The 14079-nt window shown below is 35.1% G+C and overlaps 2 protein-coding genes across 4 annotated transcripts; one reads left to right on the top strand and one right to left on the bottom strand.

Annotated features, from left to right (window-relative positions):
• Positions 1-2163: 2163 nt before the first annotated feature.
• Positions 2164-6820, bottom strand: CPSF2 (cleavage and polyadenylation specificity factor subunit 2). Of its 3 annotated transcripts, none has more exons than XM_043417488.1 (10): positions 6577-6820; positions 5977-6339; positions 5490-5841; positions 4931-5241; positions 4203-4462; positions 3928-4113; positions 3272-3641; positions 2817-3008; positions 2457-2594; positions 2164-2339 (listed from the first exon to the last, which is right to left on the bottom strand). In XM_043417488.1, exons 2-10 carry the CDS (start codon positions 6283-6285, stop codon positions 2247-2249), a joined length of 2211 nt encoding a protein of 736 aa, XP_043273423.1. In that variant the 5' UTR covers positions 6286-6339; positions 6577-6820; the 3' UTR covers positions 2164-2246. The 3 variants fall into 3 exon arrangements, with proteins under 3 accessions (XP_043273423.1, XP_043273422.1, XP_043273424.1); XM_043417487.1 differs by having other exon boundaries at positions 5977-6336; XM_043417489.1 differs by having other exon boundaries at positions 6647-6820.
• Positions 6821-7696: 876 nt separating this feature from the next.
• Positions 7697-13683, top strand: Atg14 (autophagy related protein 14). Its single transcript, XM_043417494.1, has 9 exons — positions 7697-8309; positions 8939-9044; positions 9321-9402; positions 9529-9766; positions 9914-10101; positions 10402-10558; positions 10644-10820; positions 11269-11398; positions 11479-13683. Exons 1-9 carry the CDS (start codon positions 8110-8112, stop codon positions 11638-11640), a joined length of 1440 nt encoding a protein of 479 aa, XP_043273429.1. The 5' UTR covers positions 7697-8109; the 3' UTR covers positions 11641-13683.
• The last annotated feature ends 396 nt before the right edge of the window (positions 13684-14079 follow it).

The raw sequence follows: 14079 nt of genomic DNA, 5'->3' as shown, positions 1-14079 counted from the left end.
CGTACATATTTATTGACTTTTAACAAATTTTACTATTTCGGACTTCATTTTCTCTTTTGCTCCTACCATTTTTTGTTTTCGTCATTTGAAAAGATTATTCTCAAAACCATGTTTTAAAAAAAATCAAAACATTAATGAAGGGTACAAAAATTGACGTTATACGTCAATTTGGACACGATTTGTTAATTCACAAAGCATGCAAAATTAGAATGTCATCGGATCTTTGATCCTTCAAGGGATCAAATTGTTATTCAAAAATTTATGATTAAAACAATTTATTGGTGAAAATAAATGGTTTGTCTTCAATTCTGTAATTGTATTCATATTGGTTCCATAAAAAACCCGACAAAAATAACAAAGATCGTAGAAAGACAGCCATGTTTTACCCTCTCAATTGGAACATCGTTTTTGGTTTTTAAATTGTGATAATACAAAATGAATCAATAGGTCGAAAATGAAAATTAAACATGGCTATGATCACCATGTTAGAAATTGAGAGGATGTAGAGAATAACAAGGTACTCTTATTTATTACGCTCCTGGATAACGAACGAAAATCCGATGATTGTGTGAATCGTGTACGTAGCCGGAGAAAAGCTAGTTCACGTGTGTGTAGAGTTGCTCACATGTTCCGACCAATGAGCGATTCCTTCCTGCGCTACCACACCCGCGTGCAAAACGACCATTCCTCCGCGATAAAAAAATGATTCGCAAATTTTGCCAAAATTTGATGATGTTGGAACCGTGAATTCTCGAGTTGAGCAATGATCATAATAGACTCGGATGCGTCACAGCAATTGAGATTGATAAAATACATTTTCTGTTCGATGAAATTGAGCAGATCCTAGAAAGACAGGGACTCGGGCTGGTATTACTACGCCCGAAAGTAGACCCTGGCGAAACGTTTTTTCTCTCATTTATCAATGACAATTAACAAATTTTACATGTAAAAGTATGCATTAGCTTTTGAGATCGGGCATGAAAGTATACATTTCGATTATCATTGTTAATCTTCGACATTCGAGAAAAACCGTAATTTTGGGAGGAACAAGGGAAAAAAATTTGCAACCCTCCAATGAGGATAGCGGTCAGGCAAGGGGGGGTAGAGTGAGGGGGACAAGAAGATGGCAGACAACAGCTGAGAACCATGACCACCTGATTTTTGCGTGATCGGCGTGAACACGATCGTCACACACGGCGCAACACAAGCATTTAAATTTTGACGTTACTTAGGGCGTAAAACACGTGTGCGCTACCGGCTATCACGGTTCATGCTGACAGTCGTCAATGCCGCTGAAAAGCTTCATGTTTTCTGACCATTATAACGATATGTTTTTTTAACGCGTACGATTCTACTCGCGCTTTCTCTGGATCTTTTTCAAACCACTCATGAAATTAGAATAATGTAAGTTTTTTATCGCCCGCGACATAAGTTTTTAAAAAACCATCGATTGATAGTATTTTTTATAGAAAATATATTTTTTTAATTTTGGATGCAAAAAATTTTGAATGCATAAAAAATGAGATGAAAAATGTATTTTTGACTTTTCATTTAATTTGATTGAATCTAGGAAATTTTTTGCGTAAAAAATTGGTCGACCGATGCTCATAACTTTTTTAACATTACATAATTCAATTGAAAATAATAAAAAAATTCCAAGTTTCCGCAAATTACGGAATTGTAATTTCGCAACAAGAATTACCATTATTATCTAGCATTCAATTGAATTTCTGATTTTGCCCCTGTTCTTTCATTTTCATCATTTTCGTGCCTGTAACCCGATTATTCGAACACGTGTTACTGTTTTTTCCTTTTCCACAATGTTTTATAACTCGTTGCTATTGATACAACGTTTTTACGATGCAAGCATCGGAAATGTTGCATCACATTTCCACGAAAAACAAGAATTCGTAGATAAAAGACTTCAGATAACATTTAAATCTTCATGAAAGAAATCATCGTGCTTTCAATAATTTGCATTTTTTAAATTTCTTTCCCAATGTATTGGTCGCCTCTGAATAACGTATTGAATTGTCAACACGTTTCTATTGATTTATTCGAACTAGAATAATCGTATGAACCTCGAGAAACATTAGAGTTTGAGATCATGCCCTGATTTCTCGATTATTTGTAAAGCCTGTGAAAAAAACTTCTGACTCTGGATTTAGGTTTCACACTCTTTTTATTACAAAATTTATTCCAATTTGTTGTATTACAATAACACCCATGATTCGTCCTTCAATGCTTCATACAATTGCATACTGTTCGTACAGTAATTCTCGTACTTTGTAGTAGTCTTCGGACAGACAACCTTCCAGGACGACTTTTCCAGCTTCGTGCTGTCAAACGTAGAGGAAAAAATAAGAAATCATCAGTATTCTGGATAATGTACAGCAAATGGTATATTTTTATGAGTTTTTTTTCTCATATTTTTCCATTTAGAATTTTCTACTCACACGTCGAACTGCAATGCTATTATTGCAGCACCACAGAACTCCTCCACTAAACTCCGAAGGAATGTTGCTTTTGTTCAATATCTGCTTGAAATCGGATAATTTCAATTCATTTATGAATGTCGTTTGATGACCAGGGACCTGTTGGAACAAATTTCGTCATAACTGCTTTCGTTTTCATTACTAATAAGAGAAAAAAGTAAAAGCTATCAAGCTCGTCAAGTTGTTACTATAATTTAAAAAAAATTACAAATCTTTGACGATCAAATGAACTGAAGTTAAAATTGGGAGAGGCAGGAACCCCTGGACATGTGGAACAGCACTTCCTCTTTCTCTTTGTGACCAAATGACATGGCAACTTACATCGTTAAGCGGTAACGGTTCAAGTGTGAGTATTTTGTCGCTCGAATCAGAATTCTCAAGTTCAGCATCGGAAACGGCGTCACGACAAATATGATCACGTGCAGACATCAGTGCATCGATCCATGCGACTTCAGAGTCACCTCTACCCTTGGAGAAGTTAAGACCACTGACGAGCGCATCAGTTAACCGAACCTTGGAAAATACAGGAAAAAGTAATCATTAGATACTTCGAAAAATTGGGAAAAAAGGAACGAAGAACGATTAAAAGGGAAAGAAGAGTTGACCTCGGGACTCAAAAATTCAAATTTCAAAGTGAGACAAGAAGATAAAAAATGAAAAAAATTGCTTTCATAAATTGCGAGTACAATGACGAGGAGAAGAGAAAATCTCTTGAAGGATATTTAATAAATGAGTTTTAGGAAGTTCGTCTCGCATTTCCATAATACGTCAAGCACCTGATAAATATGCGTTTCGGTCGTAGCATCAAGAGTCTCTCCTCGACCAGGAATAAAGACTCGAGCTCCGGCTGCCTGGGCTTGTTGAGCCATTATTTCGGTGTCCTTTGGCGAGCCCCTGACGAACACAACTCTTCGCGGTCTTAGTTGTGCCAAAATTTTTTGCAACGATTCGCCATCGGATCTTCCCTCAAAATCGATGTAAGTAATTGACGCGTTAACTGCTATCGTCCGAGTTTGTTGGATACATTTCGTCGGTATGTCCGATGATATTTCCGGATGGTGTGCTGTCTCGTCTTGCTTTATTTCGACGTTTTCTTTATTGTCCTCTACTTCTGGTATTGCGTCTGCTATTTTGTATTCCTCCGGCCTAAAAGACGAAGAACATGAATGACGCTAATGAACCGTAATAACCACTTATTAGGATTGCGCAAATTTTGCAACTTAAAAATATTCGAATTTTAATGTTTATATTTTTTTAAAGATCGAAGAAAGTTTCACGAACAGTTTTCTTGACATTTGGATTTTCAATACTTCTTAGTAATTTTGAAATTATCTGTTTCTATTGAGAATCATTTTTAGTTACACTGCAGCAGCATTTCTTCAGAATTTCATGATTTTTTTTCAATGTAAGAAAAAAAATTTATAATTTTTACCTTATTATCTCTCCGTATTCATCAGTTTTGATTTTTTCTTCGACGAACGGAAACATGGGATGCTGCTTTTTGCTCTGTTTGAAGAAGCCCGGTTTCGTTTCTTGTTTCACGAGCAAATCGTGTTTACCGCGACCAGTGCCGACTTCTATCTCATCCTCCGACTCGGAACTAACGTCAGCAGTTTCCCTTAAAAATACAAACAGCGGTTAATTCATTTTTTGCAAAATCATCGATTTACGAGAATGACAATTCTGTTTTTAGCAAATAAAAATTACATTTGTTCTTGCTTCATTAAATCTTGTTTCGCTTTCTCCTTTTTCTGATACTCCTCCAGTTCGGCACCTTCTAATTTCACGCGTCTTTTAACATCCAGTGTTATACTACGATTACCACCGTTCTCAACGAGATCACGTGCCAGAGTTCCAGGCGATGTTCTACTCGTTATTATAATACTATTTTGAGGATTTGAACACCATTGAAGAAACAAATCGCGAGAAAACCCGCATTCCATGTCAGGTGTACTAGCTAGAACAACCTGAAATGACAGAAAATACAGTTTGTTGTTTTTATTATCATTGCCATTAACGCAAGTTTCAAACGATCGTTTTATTTTTCGATTTTTATCTTTTTCAAAATGAGAGGCTAAACTACGAATTTCTCAATTGCTGTTATAATGTGATAAAAGTGAAACTCATAGTTGGTTGACTTTCAAATAGTAGAGATTAAACAAAATTTTTTCAAGTCCTCTTAATGTAATTTTTTTCAAAATTTCTTTGCTTGAATCTGCTTAAATCCTGTTTTTTAAGAGATGGCTAAATCAGTCTTAGTTCATGTTGGATAACTGAATACGAAAATTATAATCGAAATGTCTTTTAGTTGTATGCATAGACTTGATTAAATTATTGCATTCGTAACTGTCACTCATGTTTAGTCACATTCACAATTTGTGGTTCAAGATTTAGTTACATTAACGATGAATTTCGACTACCGATCGTTAAATTACCTTTGGACTAGGGACTTGATTGAGTTCTGCCATACTATGACAAAGCTGTAAGTGTTTGAACTGGAAAGGATTGTTTCTCGCGCCTTCGAAGCTCCTCATTAACTTATCGCTCATCCATTCGATTTGTGACTTTGCAAACTCAACAACGTTGTAACTGACGTTGTTCAATAAGCCGAGGGAATAAGCGAGTAGACCGGATTCCTTGTTACGCCAGAGTTGATCCAACATGTGAGCAAGCTCCAAAACTCGACCCGCTGTGTCAACGCCGACGAGAACGTTACCACCTCCGCGCAATGTTTGCAAAATATTGGCTGAAAAATATTTAAATGAAAAATCTCGGAAAAATACGAGTTCAAAGCTGAAATCGTTCAAAGGCACAGATTTTTTCATTCGTTCATTGAGATTTTGGATTTGCGTTACAATGATAACCAATTTGATTACTTGAAAAGGAATCTTCATTGAATTTCAAAGACATCATAAATTTATTAATTTATTATTTACTAACTAGCCTCTTCAATGACTGACACGCAAACGTTCTAAAGAAAATTTTCATTCTTACTCATAAGCTTTTCATCTCTCGTTCTTCTTCTCGCCTGCTGATAAGTCGCATTGAACGCATCCGTTATCAAAAGTGAGGGTCTCTGTAGTCTCTCTAATTCACAACCATTCAAATGTCTCTCCTTCTTGTGATTAAAATCAACTGCATAAATGATATCCTCTTCGCCGACTTTGACAATTTTCCAAATTGTACCACCAATCATGTGGCCAGCAGGTAAGGGAGTTAACGTAACACCATAACCTTTTCCCTTCATTGAAACACTTTGATTGTATTTCAATTGAACTATTTTATCAAAAGCAGCATCCACGTCATCCAATGTGAAAAGATCAAAATCCTCCATGTTGTGACGTGACTGTAAGAAAACAACATAAATAAAATTACAGTCAGTTATTTTAACAAAACCATTAGATGGAATATTTTAAAAAATAGATTCAACTTTTTTCTATGAAAATACAATGTTTGAATGTTGAAATGAAAACTTGTGTACCTGATACATGTCGTACATGAACATCTGGCCCATCTTATAAACGGGTATTGTTGCATAAATGGGACAAGTCAATCCACATTTTCCAACTAAATACGGCAATGCTCCCAGATGAAGAGGATCAGGATACGAGAGAAGTACAGCATCAATTTGATGAACATGTCTTTTCAATTCTTTTATAAAGTCTTGATCGAATTTTTCGTCCCATCCACAATCGAGTAATATTCGTAATTCATCAACTTGCAGAATGTAGCACGGAGGAGATTCGTCCATAGCGCCAGAAATGGCGTGTAATTTTATAATGGAAGTCATGGTTTTTGTTTGTTTGTATGTTACAAGATGTTAAACAATACGAGTAGAAACCTGCTAAACCAATAATCACAATCGATCATTTCTGGTTGTTTATATTGTTGTTTCAAGAACAAATTATTATTTTTTTTGCAAATTTCATGAACTTGTAGGCATTCCAACAAATTATGAAATATTCGTGATAATTCTGAATTCAAAACTCCAATAAGGGCGGGTTGTTCCAACTACCTAGAAGTTGGAACAACCCGCCCTAAATAACGATAGAATACCGGTACACAAATGTTGCTTTCTAACCTAGTGGAAAGTCACTCCGGATTGTCCATTGTCAACATGGAACTGTAAATTTTTAGAATAAATGTTATACCTATGTATGTACAACGATATATTCAAACACTTCACAAAATGTATTTTATAAAAATACAATTATCACCCATAAATTACAGTTTTGTTAGAATTGTATAACCAAAAATTAGTATATATTATGTGTACAATTTCCTACACGACTTGGAGGAGCAGCTGATCACCGTAATTGTATATCAAATGTGGAATTGAGTCATAGCGACATCTACGACTGAAGTGACTTGTTCGGTACGACAGTTTTCCTTATAATTATAGGGCTTCGGAAAAAGTAAAATTATTTTCTCTATAATTTTGTCCATTCCATAATATCAAGTCTGCTCGTTTTATGTGTTTAGTTTTCTCGGGACGCCGGGGACTCAATTCCGAGGTTTTATTAATATTTATGATTGTGTCCCCCCGTGTGTTGACAAATAATGTGAACGTCGATCGAGTGTAATAAAATTTTATGTTTTTATGGCCCTACTGCAGGGTTTATAGGGCAGCACTGTAAATTAATCAAATGGAATTATGCATACGTTTATCAGTTTTGTAAATTTTTACCCAATAAATTATAAACTGGTTTTAACCTATCGAGCGTTATTGTGTCATAAATTCCCAATTTCGAGGGCGTACGTGGTGCATGCAAACTGTTAATTTGCGTACCTAATCTAAAAATAATGAATTGCTCGATTGTTAGTAGAACTCTCTTTGTGAAACAAAGTCATTATTTTGCTGAATTTTTTAATTAATTTTTTTTATAAAATTCAATTTTTCAATGACTCAATCTAAGAGAGTCCAATTTAAGAGTCACCAGAAAATGACTATTCGCTGCTAGTATTCAAATATACGAACTTTTTCCGCCATCAATAAAATAAATTGGTTTGGTTTATGTTCAAACCCTTCGGACAAATCACGAGCCTCCGAGGAAATTTGGACCAATAAAGATACGACTCGGTTCACGTTGTTGTTTTGATGAGGAAATGTGAAAACGTTTAGCTCATTTTTTTTTATTCGACTAGTTGGTAACGGGGAAAATGTGTGTCACGCATTAGCTTTGTGTGCGCACGTGTATGTCCGTTGTGTCGAACGACATGACTCGTGTATAACGACGTAGTGTGTGCCAATACACGAGGCAAAATTCAAGTTTATTTTTGCCCTCGTTTCGACGATATATATATATATATTAACTTTTTTTACATTTTCCTTCAAATTTTTTTCTACTTCATATATTCTCTCACGGACGATTTTCATAATTAAAACTCTGTGAATAATAAACATCGTATTGATAAGATTTTGAAGGAAACAAGAGTTTGTACATATGTGTTTAATAAGCGCGTTACGAAGTCGTGAATTTTTTTGTCTCCCTACCCCAACAAAGAGGTAAACTGGTAAACACGTCGAATCAGCTGATCAGTGTCACAACGAACAAGAGACCCCTCATATATCTGTTATCCATTGTTTCGTTGGGGAGGGGGTTTATTATTGGTTATGGCGACAAGCAGCTCCGACGGTTCTTGTACAGCTCCTGCGGACTTTCAATTATCCTCGGAACTCGAGGACGTCACAAGTCGTTTGAGCCTGAATTTATTAAAGTGTCCACTCTGTCACAACAGCAGACGAATATTTTATTGCAGACAGTGCATACAAAATGGGGATTTCGTTCATTCTACCTCTGTTTATTCCGAACGGTGAGTTCTCGTAAACGTCTCCATTGTGATCATCTAGATTATCGTTTTTCACACACCACAGTAATAGTCAATCTCCCTATATTTGTATTGAAAAATTCATTTTCGTTTCAAACTCGATTAAAGTTTCTTGCAACGTTTATTAGTAACTTACCTTGGTTATTGTCTGATTTTTTTTCTCATTACTGTACAGTTATACCTACCTGAAAATCAATGAGTTTACAAATAATACTTATACCAAATTTCTCTTGTTAACTTATATGTGAATTGGAATTATGCTGCTGATCAAAATTTCATAATGGAAAGAATACAATTATTGTTTGTTCGAAAACGGAATTATATTTAAATAAATAAAAATTAATTCATCAGTCAATTAACGAGTTGTGATAAACAAATATAAATTTTGAAAAAGCTCTAATGCTCATTTTTGATCAATTACCAATTAATTATATCAAGAAGACCTGTTTGAAGACATGAAAAGAAATTTTGGTTGATTAGAGTTTTCTCATTACTGTGAATTTTTGTAAAAAAAATTTTTTTTCCACTTGTTTTCAAGTGTAAAGGCAGAAAATCAATCTTTGTGACCTTTCTGTACCATAAAATCTCAATTGTTCATTCATCGTTCTCCACAGGTTTGCGGATAAACAGCTACGGCTGTTACGGTTGAAAGCTTCAAGGGTGCAGTTGGAAGAAAGATGCGCAGATGCGTTAGAAAAACTCAAACAAAAAGATAAAATGGTATAAACATAGAATATTTACTAATATTACATACTTTGTTGAGCATCAACTTGCTTTGAAAATTCTATGTTTGGTAGACTGTAACTCTGCTCAGTTTCTTGATCTTTATCTATTCATTGAAAAATTCATTGCGGAACTTTTTTTGCAAACCGTTTTATCTGTTATAACAGTTTTTTTTTAGTGCTCATAAAGAGTATAAATGAAAACAAATATAATTTTCTCTACGCCTTGGATCTATTGTCTCTGATGAAATAACGATTATATTTTTCTTTGCAGATATGTGATATTAGTATGTGTAAAGAACGAGTGAGGCTCTTGCAGATTCTGGTCAATGAAACAAAACAGAATATAAACAGAGGTAATTCTATTTATACATTTGATTGTTTAGACTCTTTTTCAGATATCTTATTTTGTATTAGTGAGTTTGATAATATATTAAGCCGATGAAACCTGTTGGCGTAATAAAAAAGTTCCACTACTGCAGGGCATCAGAGGCTGAATGTGTTGAAGGACGTGAACTCTCAGCTCGTCCTTAGACTACCCAGACACGAGGAGAGAATTGATAAGTTGTACAAATTTGTGGAAGACTTGAAAGTTTTGCAAGTGCAGAAAAAAGATGCAGTTGAGAGAAAGAGGCTTAAGCTGAAGAAATTTGTGAGAGCAGCAGCAAGACAATTAACCGAATATATTTTTCCGCTCAGACAAGTCGCGCCCAATAGCAGGTATATTCTTTTTATTCTTTTTATTTGTATTCTTTTTATTCATTTGTTATTACTTACAGTCAATTTTCATAGTTAAAATAGATTTATCATTTGAATGAATTCATTGATTGTATTTGATCATTTAATTTAGTTATTTTATTTACTCAGTTCGTGTAGCAGTGAAGACGAGAATTTAAGTTCGGATAACGTGACGTGCGCATTGGCAGACGCTTCAGGGACTTCATACGTAAGAGGACGATGGATTAGTGAAACTGAGAATAGTTTAGACGTACAGCTTCGTATCGTGGCTTCGACTCTGCCAGGCTCAGGAGACTACAGTGCTTATTCTCTCTGGGGTAGCTAAACTTTGCATTTAGTTGGATGGTTTAAGAGTTAAGGAGAGAGACTATGATAATATCAAAGAGAATCATCATATCGAATCAATGTAATTTCGTAAAGAGCGACTTTTTCGTTTTTTATGATATTTAACTTCATGAAGTACAACTATGGTTTTTTCGTACCTAAATTCTTTACTAATTGGCCAATAATGAGTCGGATACTTGCAATATAATTGAAACTTTTGAGTCTGTCTCGGAAAAGTTTACGAATAATTGAGAGGAAAAAAATTGTTCTTCATATTTCGTTGTATTTTTTAGTTGCCGCTGCCAAAGATGAAATTCCTGGAGTGAATAAAGAAAACGCCATGCACAATCCTGCGCATAATATTAGCGCGGCTCTGACGTATGCCACCCAACTAGTTAATATAATTGCCTATTACGTCGACGTTCGATTGCCCTATAAAATTTCTTGTTGGTGAGCATAATTTATCCAAGGCCATGAGCCATATTTTTTTTCCCAATAAATCTATTTATTTATTGATTAAATCTTGTAATTCCAGTGAATTCGGCGTTGGCGAAATGTCCAGTCAGAAATTTGCTCGAAAAGTTGCAAGACTAAATAGCAACGTTCTTCATCTATGTTTCACCCAGAACACTAACACCGCCGTGTTACATCCGATGCACACGTTGCAAAATCTCATGCATTTGCTCAATACAAATATTAGCGATTTCGGAAGGTACGTTAAATTTTTTCCTTTTTTTATCTTGTCTGATTGTTTTTACACCCTTTTGTTTGTTGCAAGTGCACCCCATCACTTTCCCCAAAATTTTCTCCGATGCACAATTGTATCGAGCTCGCTCAAAGGCCAGAGAAAGGTTGTGAAAATCTTAAGTGATTGAAAGTAAAAATTTGGACTCGTCGTCCACCCAATCATTTTTTCTCTATTTTTCTTTCGTATCGTCACACGAAAGCAAGACTTTTCTTCCTGTAGATTTTTACTTCGAGCTGTTAGCACAGTACAGTACTTTAACGAAGTCCAAACCACCGACGCTAGGGACAGCGTAAAAAGCAAGAACTAAAGTCTCGGTACACAGTGTAAACTTGTCATAAAAAGAATCATCAAAACATTGCAATATTTTTGTTCTGAAATGATTTATAAGAAAACGTGAAATAAAATCGTGCAGGATTGGACCCATGGAACTGGAGCAGAATGTTTTGGAAGAAATGCACAGTCAATTGGCACCGGATCTTGAGAATAGTGAGGATTCCACGTCGGATGAGGAAGGGGATGCTTTCAATTTTGAATGGGAAACTGTGAGTATGAAAATATTCTCATAACAATGCAACTCTTCTCACCTGCTATCTATTTTCAATTCTACACTTGTGTTGTTCAGGTGCCTAATGTACCTTGTCCGGAGATGACAGTTCCACATCCTGGTGCGATAAGTTCGCAAGCTTCTAGTATCCAAGTTAATCAGAGCGTAGCCGGTGGTTTGGTGACGAGTGCAGCTGCGAGTATCGCTTCAATCTGGCGTGGCTGGACGACCAATAGATAAACGAGCCCAACGATAAAAATTCGCCAACTTTTTAAATCGCCATGGTAATGTCGGAACCGTAAGAAAATTAAATACAACTTACGTGGATTCAATGATCGTTATAGAAATACGGAATACTCTATAATAGAAAACGTGCAAAAGAAGAAAACAAAACAAAAAAGGAGCCGCATTCCAAGATCGTTTTTATTAAAATTTAAATCACGGCGATTGATTCAACATCGATTTACAATTTGATGAATTAAAAAGGAAATGCAACAATAAAAATAACTAAAAAATAATAATGGAACCACCTTTCGAGCCGATTATATACATTTTATACTGTGGAAATGATCAATTACTATTTCTTTTCATATAAATCGAAGCCCAATAAAGAGTTTAGGATTTTTTAAAATCTTGTCAAATTCATAACTGATACGTGATTTTAGTCGTGCTTCGACCACGGTATACATTGCACAATATTAACGATAGAAACAATGACAGGATTGTGTGATGCGAAAACAAATCGATTGATAAACTAATAAAAAAAAATTCATTACAAAATACGCGAAATTCGATCAAACTTACGTAGAACATCGATGTAAGATATGTAGAGAGTAGAGTACGCAAGATCATAAGTCTGTGGCACTGTATCTAATCAACGCGTTGGTTTATATAAAGACATATGTGATAACAAAAATTTCTTTACGACTTTAAGGATACACTCAAATACACGAGCGCGCGTATACACCAAACACATACACAATGAATGGAGCATTCCACGTCAAATCTTGTATATCAATGTCTCCATTCCATATGGAAGGTCCGAAGATCAAATTATTTTTTCTAACCGACGACACGAAATCGTTCAGTGACCATTAATAATACTGATGTGGTAATTGAAAATGATTTTGAGCTCAAAGATATTTTATTTTGACATATTCATAATAAGCGGACGACAGGGCTGTCAATGTGCTTGTCCCGATACTCTACCGAGTCTCTTGATAGAAGCTCCCTCTACTTGCAGTTTTTTCGATTTTGCACTTTTATTTGGAATTCTAAAAAAGGTTCGAATACAATTTGAATGAATTTGACAAAAAAACGTATTTCACTGATGCAATAAATCATTTATTTAGAAACATTGAACGAATGAAATTCAGGAATACCAAGATCATTCAGAATTACTAAACAGGAATTTCCAGGATCCATCCTTCAAAATATAAATGTAAATTCAGGAGTTTGGTCTTGAGGCGGATGCAAAATAATTCTTGGAAGTTTTTAAAGATGGATTTTGAGTATTTGTTAATATAATTGATTTTTACGCCTCTCAATACTTGTTATCTTGTAGTGCCTACTTCATAATGTTTGAAATTTCTACGGAGTCTCTTTATTGAAAACGATTTGACGTGCAATGTTTCATGCATATCTAGTAATACTTTGTGATTTTTTAAATACTGTGACCAAGATTGGTCCGGACATTGCCGTTGATTGTCAAGTAGGAAATGATATTCCACGCGTTTTCCAATCAAAAAACCCTTCTCAACTGTCGCCGTCTCTTTTTTGTACTTCATCGAGAGTGAGAAAAAAAATGGGATAACGTAGAAAGGATAATCCACTGGGGATGAAGTACTCACGGATGCATTAGAATTCTCAGAGTGAAAACTTATGATCCCTCCATAATGCAGCACAAATTCGTATTTAAAATGAGAAATACGATAAAAGTACAATTCGATAGTCTCCTTGATGATTTTTTAACGACAACCTCATTTCGTAAGCTCGGGTTATTCGAAATTGGGAACTTATACAGTTTTTATCCTTGTACTCCACACGATAACGATAAGTTTTCCCAGTTGGCAAAGATACCGATGATACCTTAACGAATAAAATAAGACGAAAAAGCTGTATCATCGTGAAGATTGAAATTGTGTATTAATTACACATTATTTATGATCGTTTTAATGTAAAAAAATCTATAATGTGATAACTCGGATAAAATAGAATGTGTTTTTGTATCGTGAGTTATTATATACGTGTTGTAATAATAAAAAAGAAAAGAAAAAACAAAAACGTTTTTTAATAACGAGACTTGGAAGAGCACAAGTTCATTTCATTTGTATTTTTTGCTTTCAACGATGTTTCTTTACACTCCGATGCTCCAGGTGCGCAAGCAACAGATGACACGATCTGTGAAGTTGCCACGGCGTTTTCATTCGTTCTAGGTCGGTCGAATTTTCCATTTCGGTTCACTCGCGTGTTTGTTTACTTTTTCTCTTAAATCCTTGTTTTTACATCGAGATGACGAAGAATGGGCATAGATGGCGTGGCGATATGAAAATACGTGTATAAACGACTGCTGGGAAGTTTCCATACCAAATATTCCATTCTAATTTTACACGGGCGATTTAAACATAATACAGATTTGATTTTCAAATATCCAGTAACTACACATTCGAATACAATCGT

The sequence above is a fragment of the Venturia canescens genome, chromosome 4, assembly GCF_019457755.1.
Source record: "Venturia canescens isolate UGA chromosome 4, ASM1945775v1, whole genome shotgun sequence".
Taxonomy (NCBI): Eukaryota; Metazoa; Arthropoda; class Insecta; order Hymenoptera; family Ichneumonidae; genus Venturia; species Venturia canescens.
Note: the sequence above shows the minus strand (reverse complement) of the source record. Positions and strands in the feature narration are given on the sequence as shown.

What these genes read in the sequence shown, in the direction of transcription:
- CPSF2 (XM_043417488.1), bottom strand. Translation starts at nt 6,285, where the DNA reads ATGACTTCCATTATAAAATTACACGCCATTTCTGGCGCTATGGACGAA. An exon ending in TCATGTACGACATGTATCAG is followed by an intron (nt 5,842 to 5,976) that starts GTACACAAGTTT and finishes GTTTTCTTACAG; the next exon opens with TCACGTCACAACATGGAGGA. An exon ending in ATCAAGTCCCTAGTCCAAAG is followed by an intron (nt 4,463 to 4,930) that starts GTAATTTAACGA and finishes CTGTCATTTCAG; the next exon opens with GTTGTTCTAGCTAGTACACC.
- Atg14 (XM_043417494.1), top strand. Translation starts at nt 8,110, where the DNA reads ATGGCGACAAGCAGCTCCGACGGTTCTTGTACAGCTCCTGCGGACTTT. An exon ending in ACCTCTGTTTATTCCGAACG is followed by an intron (nt 8,310 to 8,938) that starts GTGAGTTCTCGT and finishes CGTTCTCCACAG; the next exon opens with GTTTGCGGATAAACAGCTAC. An exon ending in CAAGTCGCGCCCAATAGCAG is followed by an intron (nt 9,767 to 9,913) that starts GTATATTCTTTT and finishes TTATTTACTCAG; the next exon opens with TTCGTGTAGCAGTGAAGACG.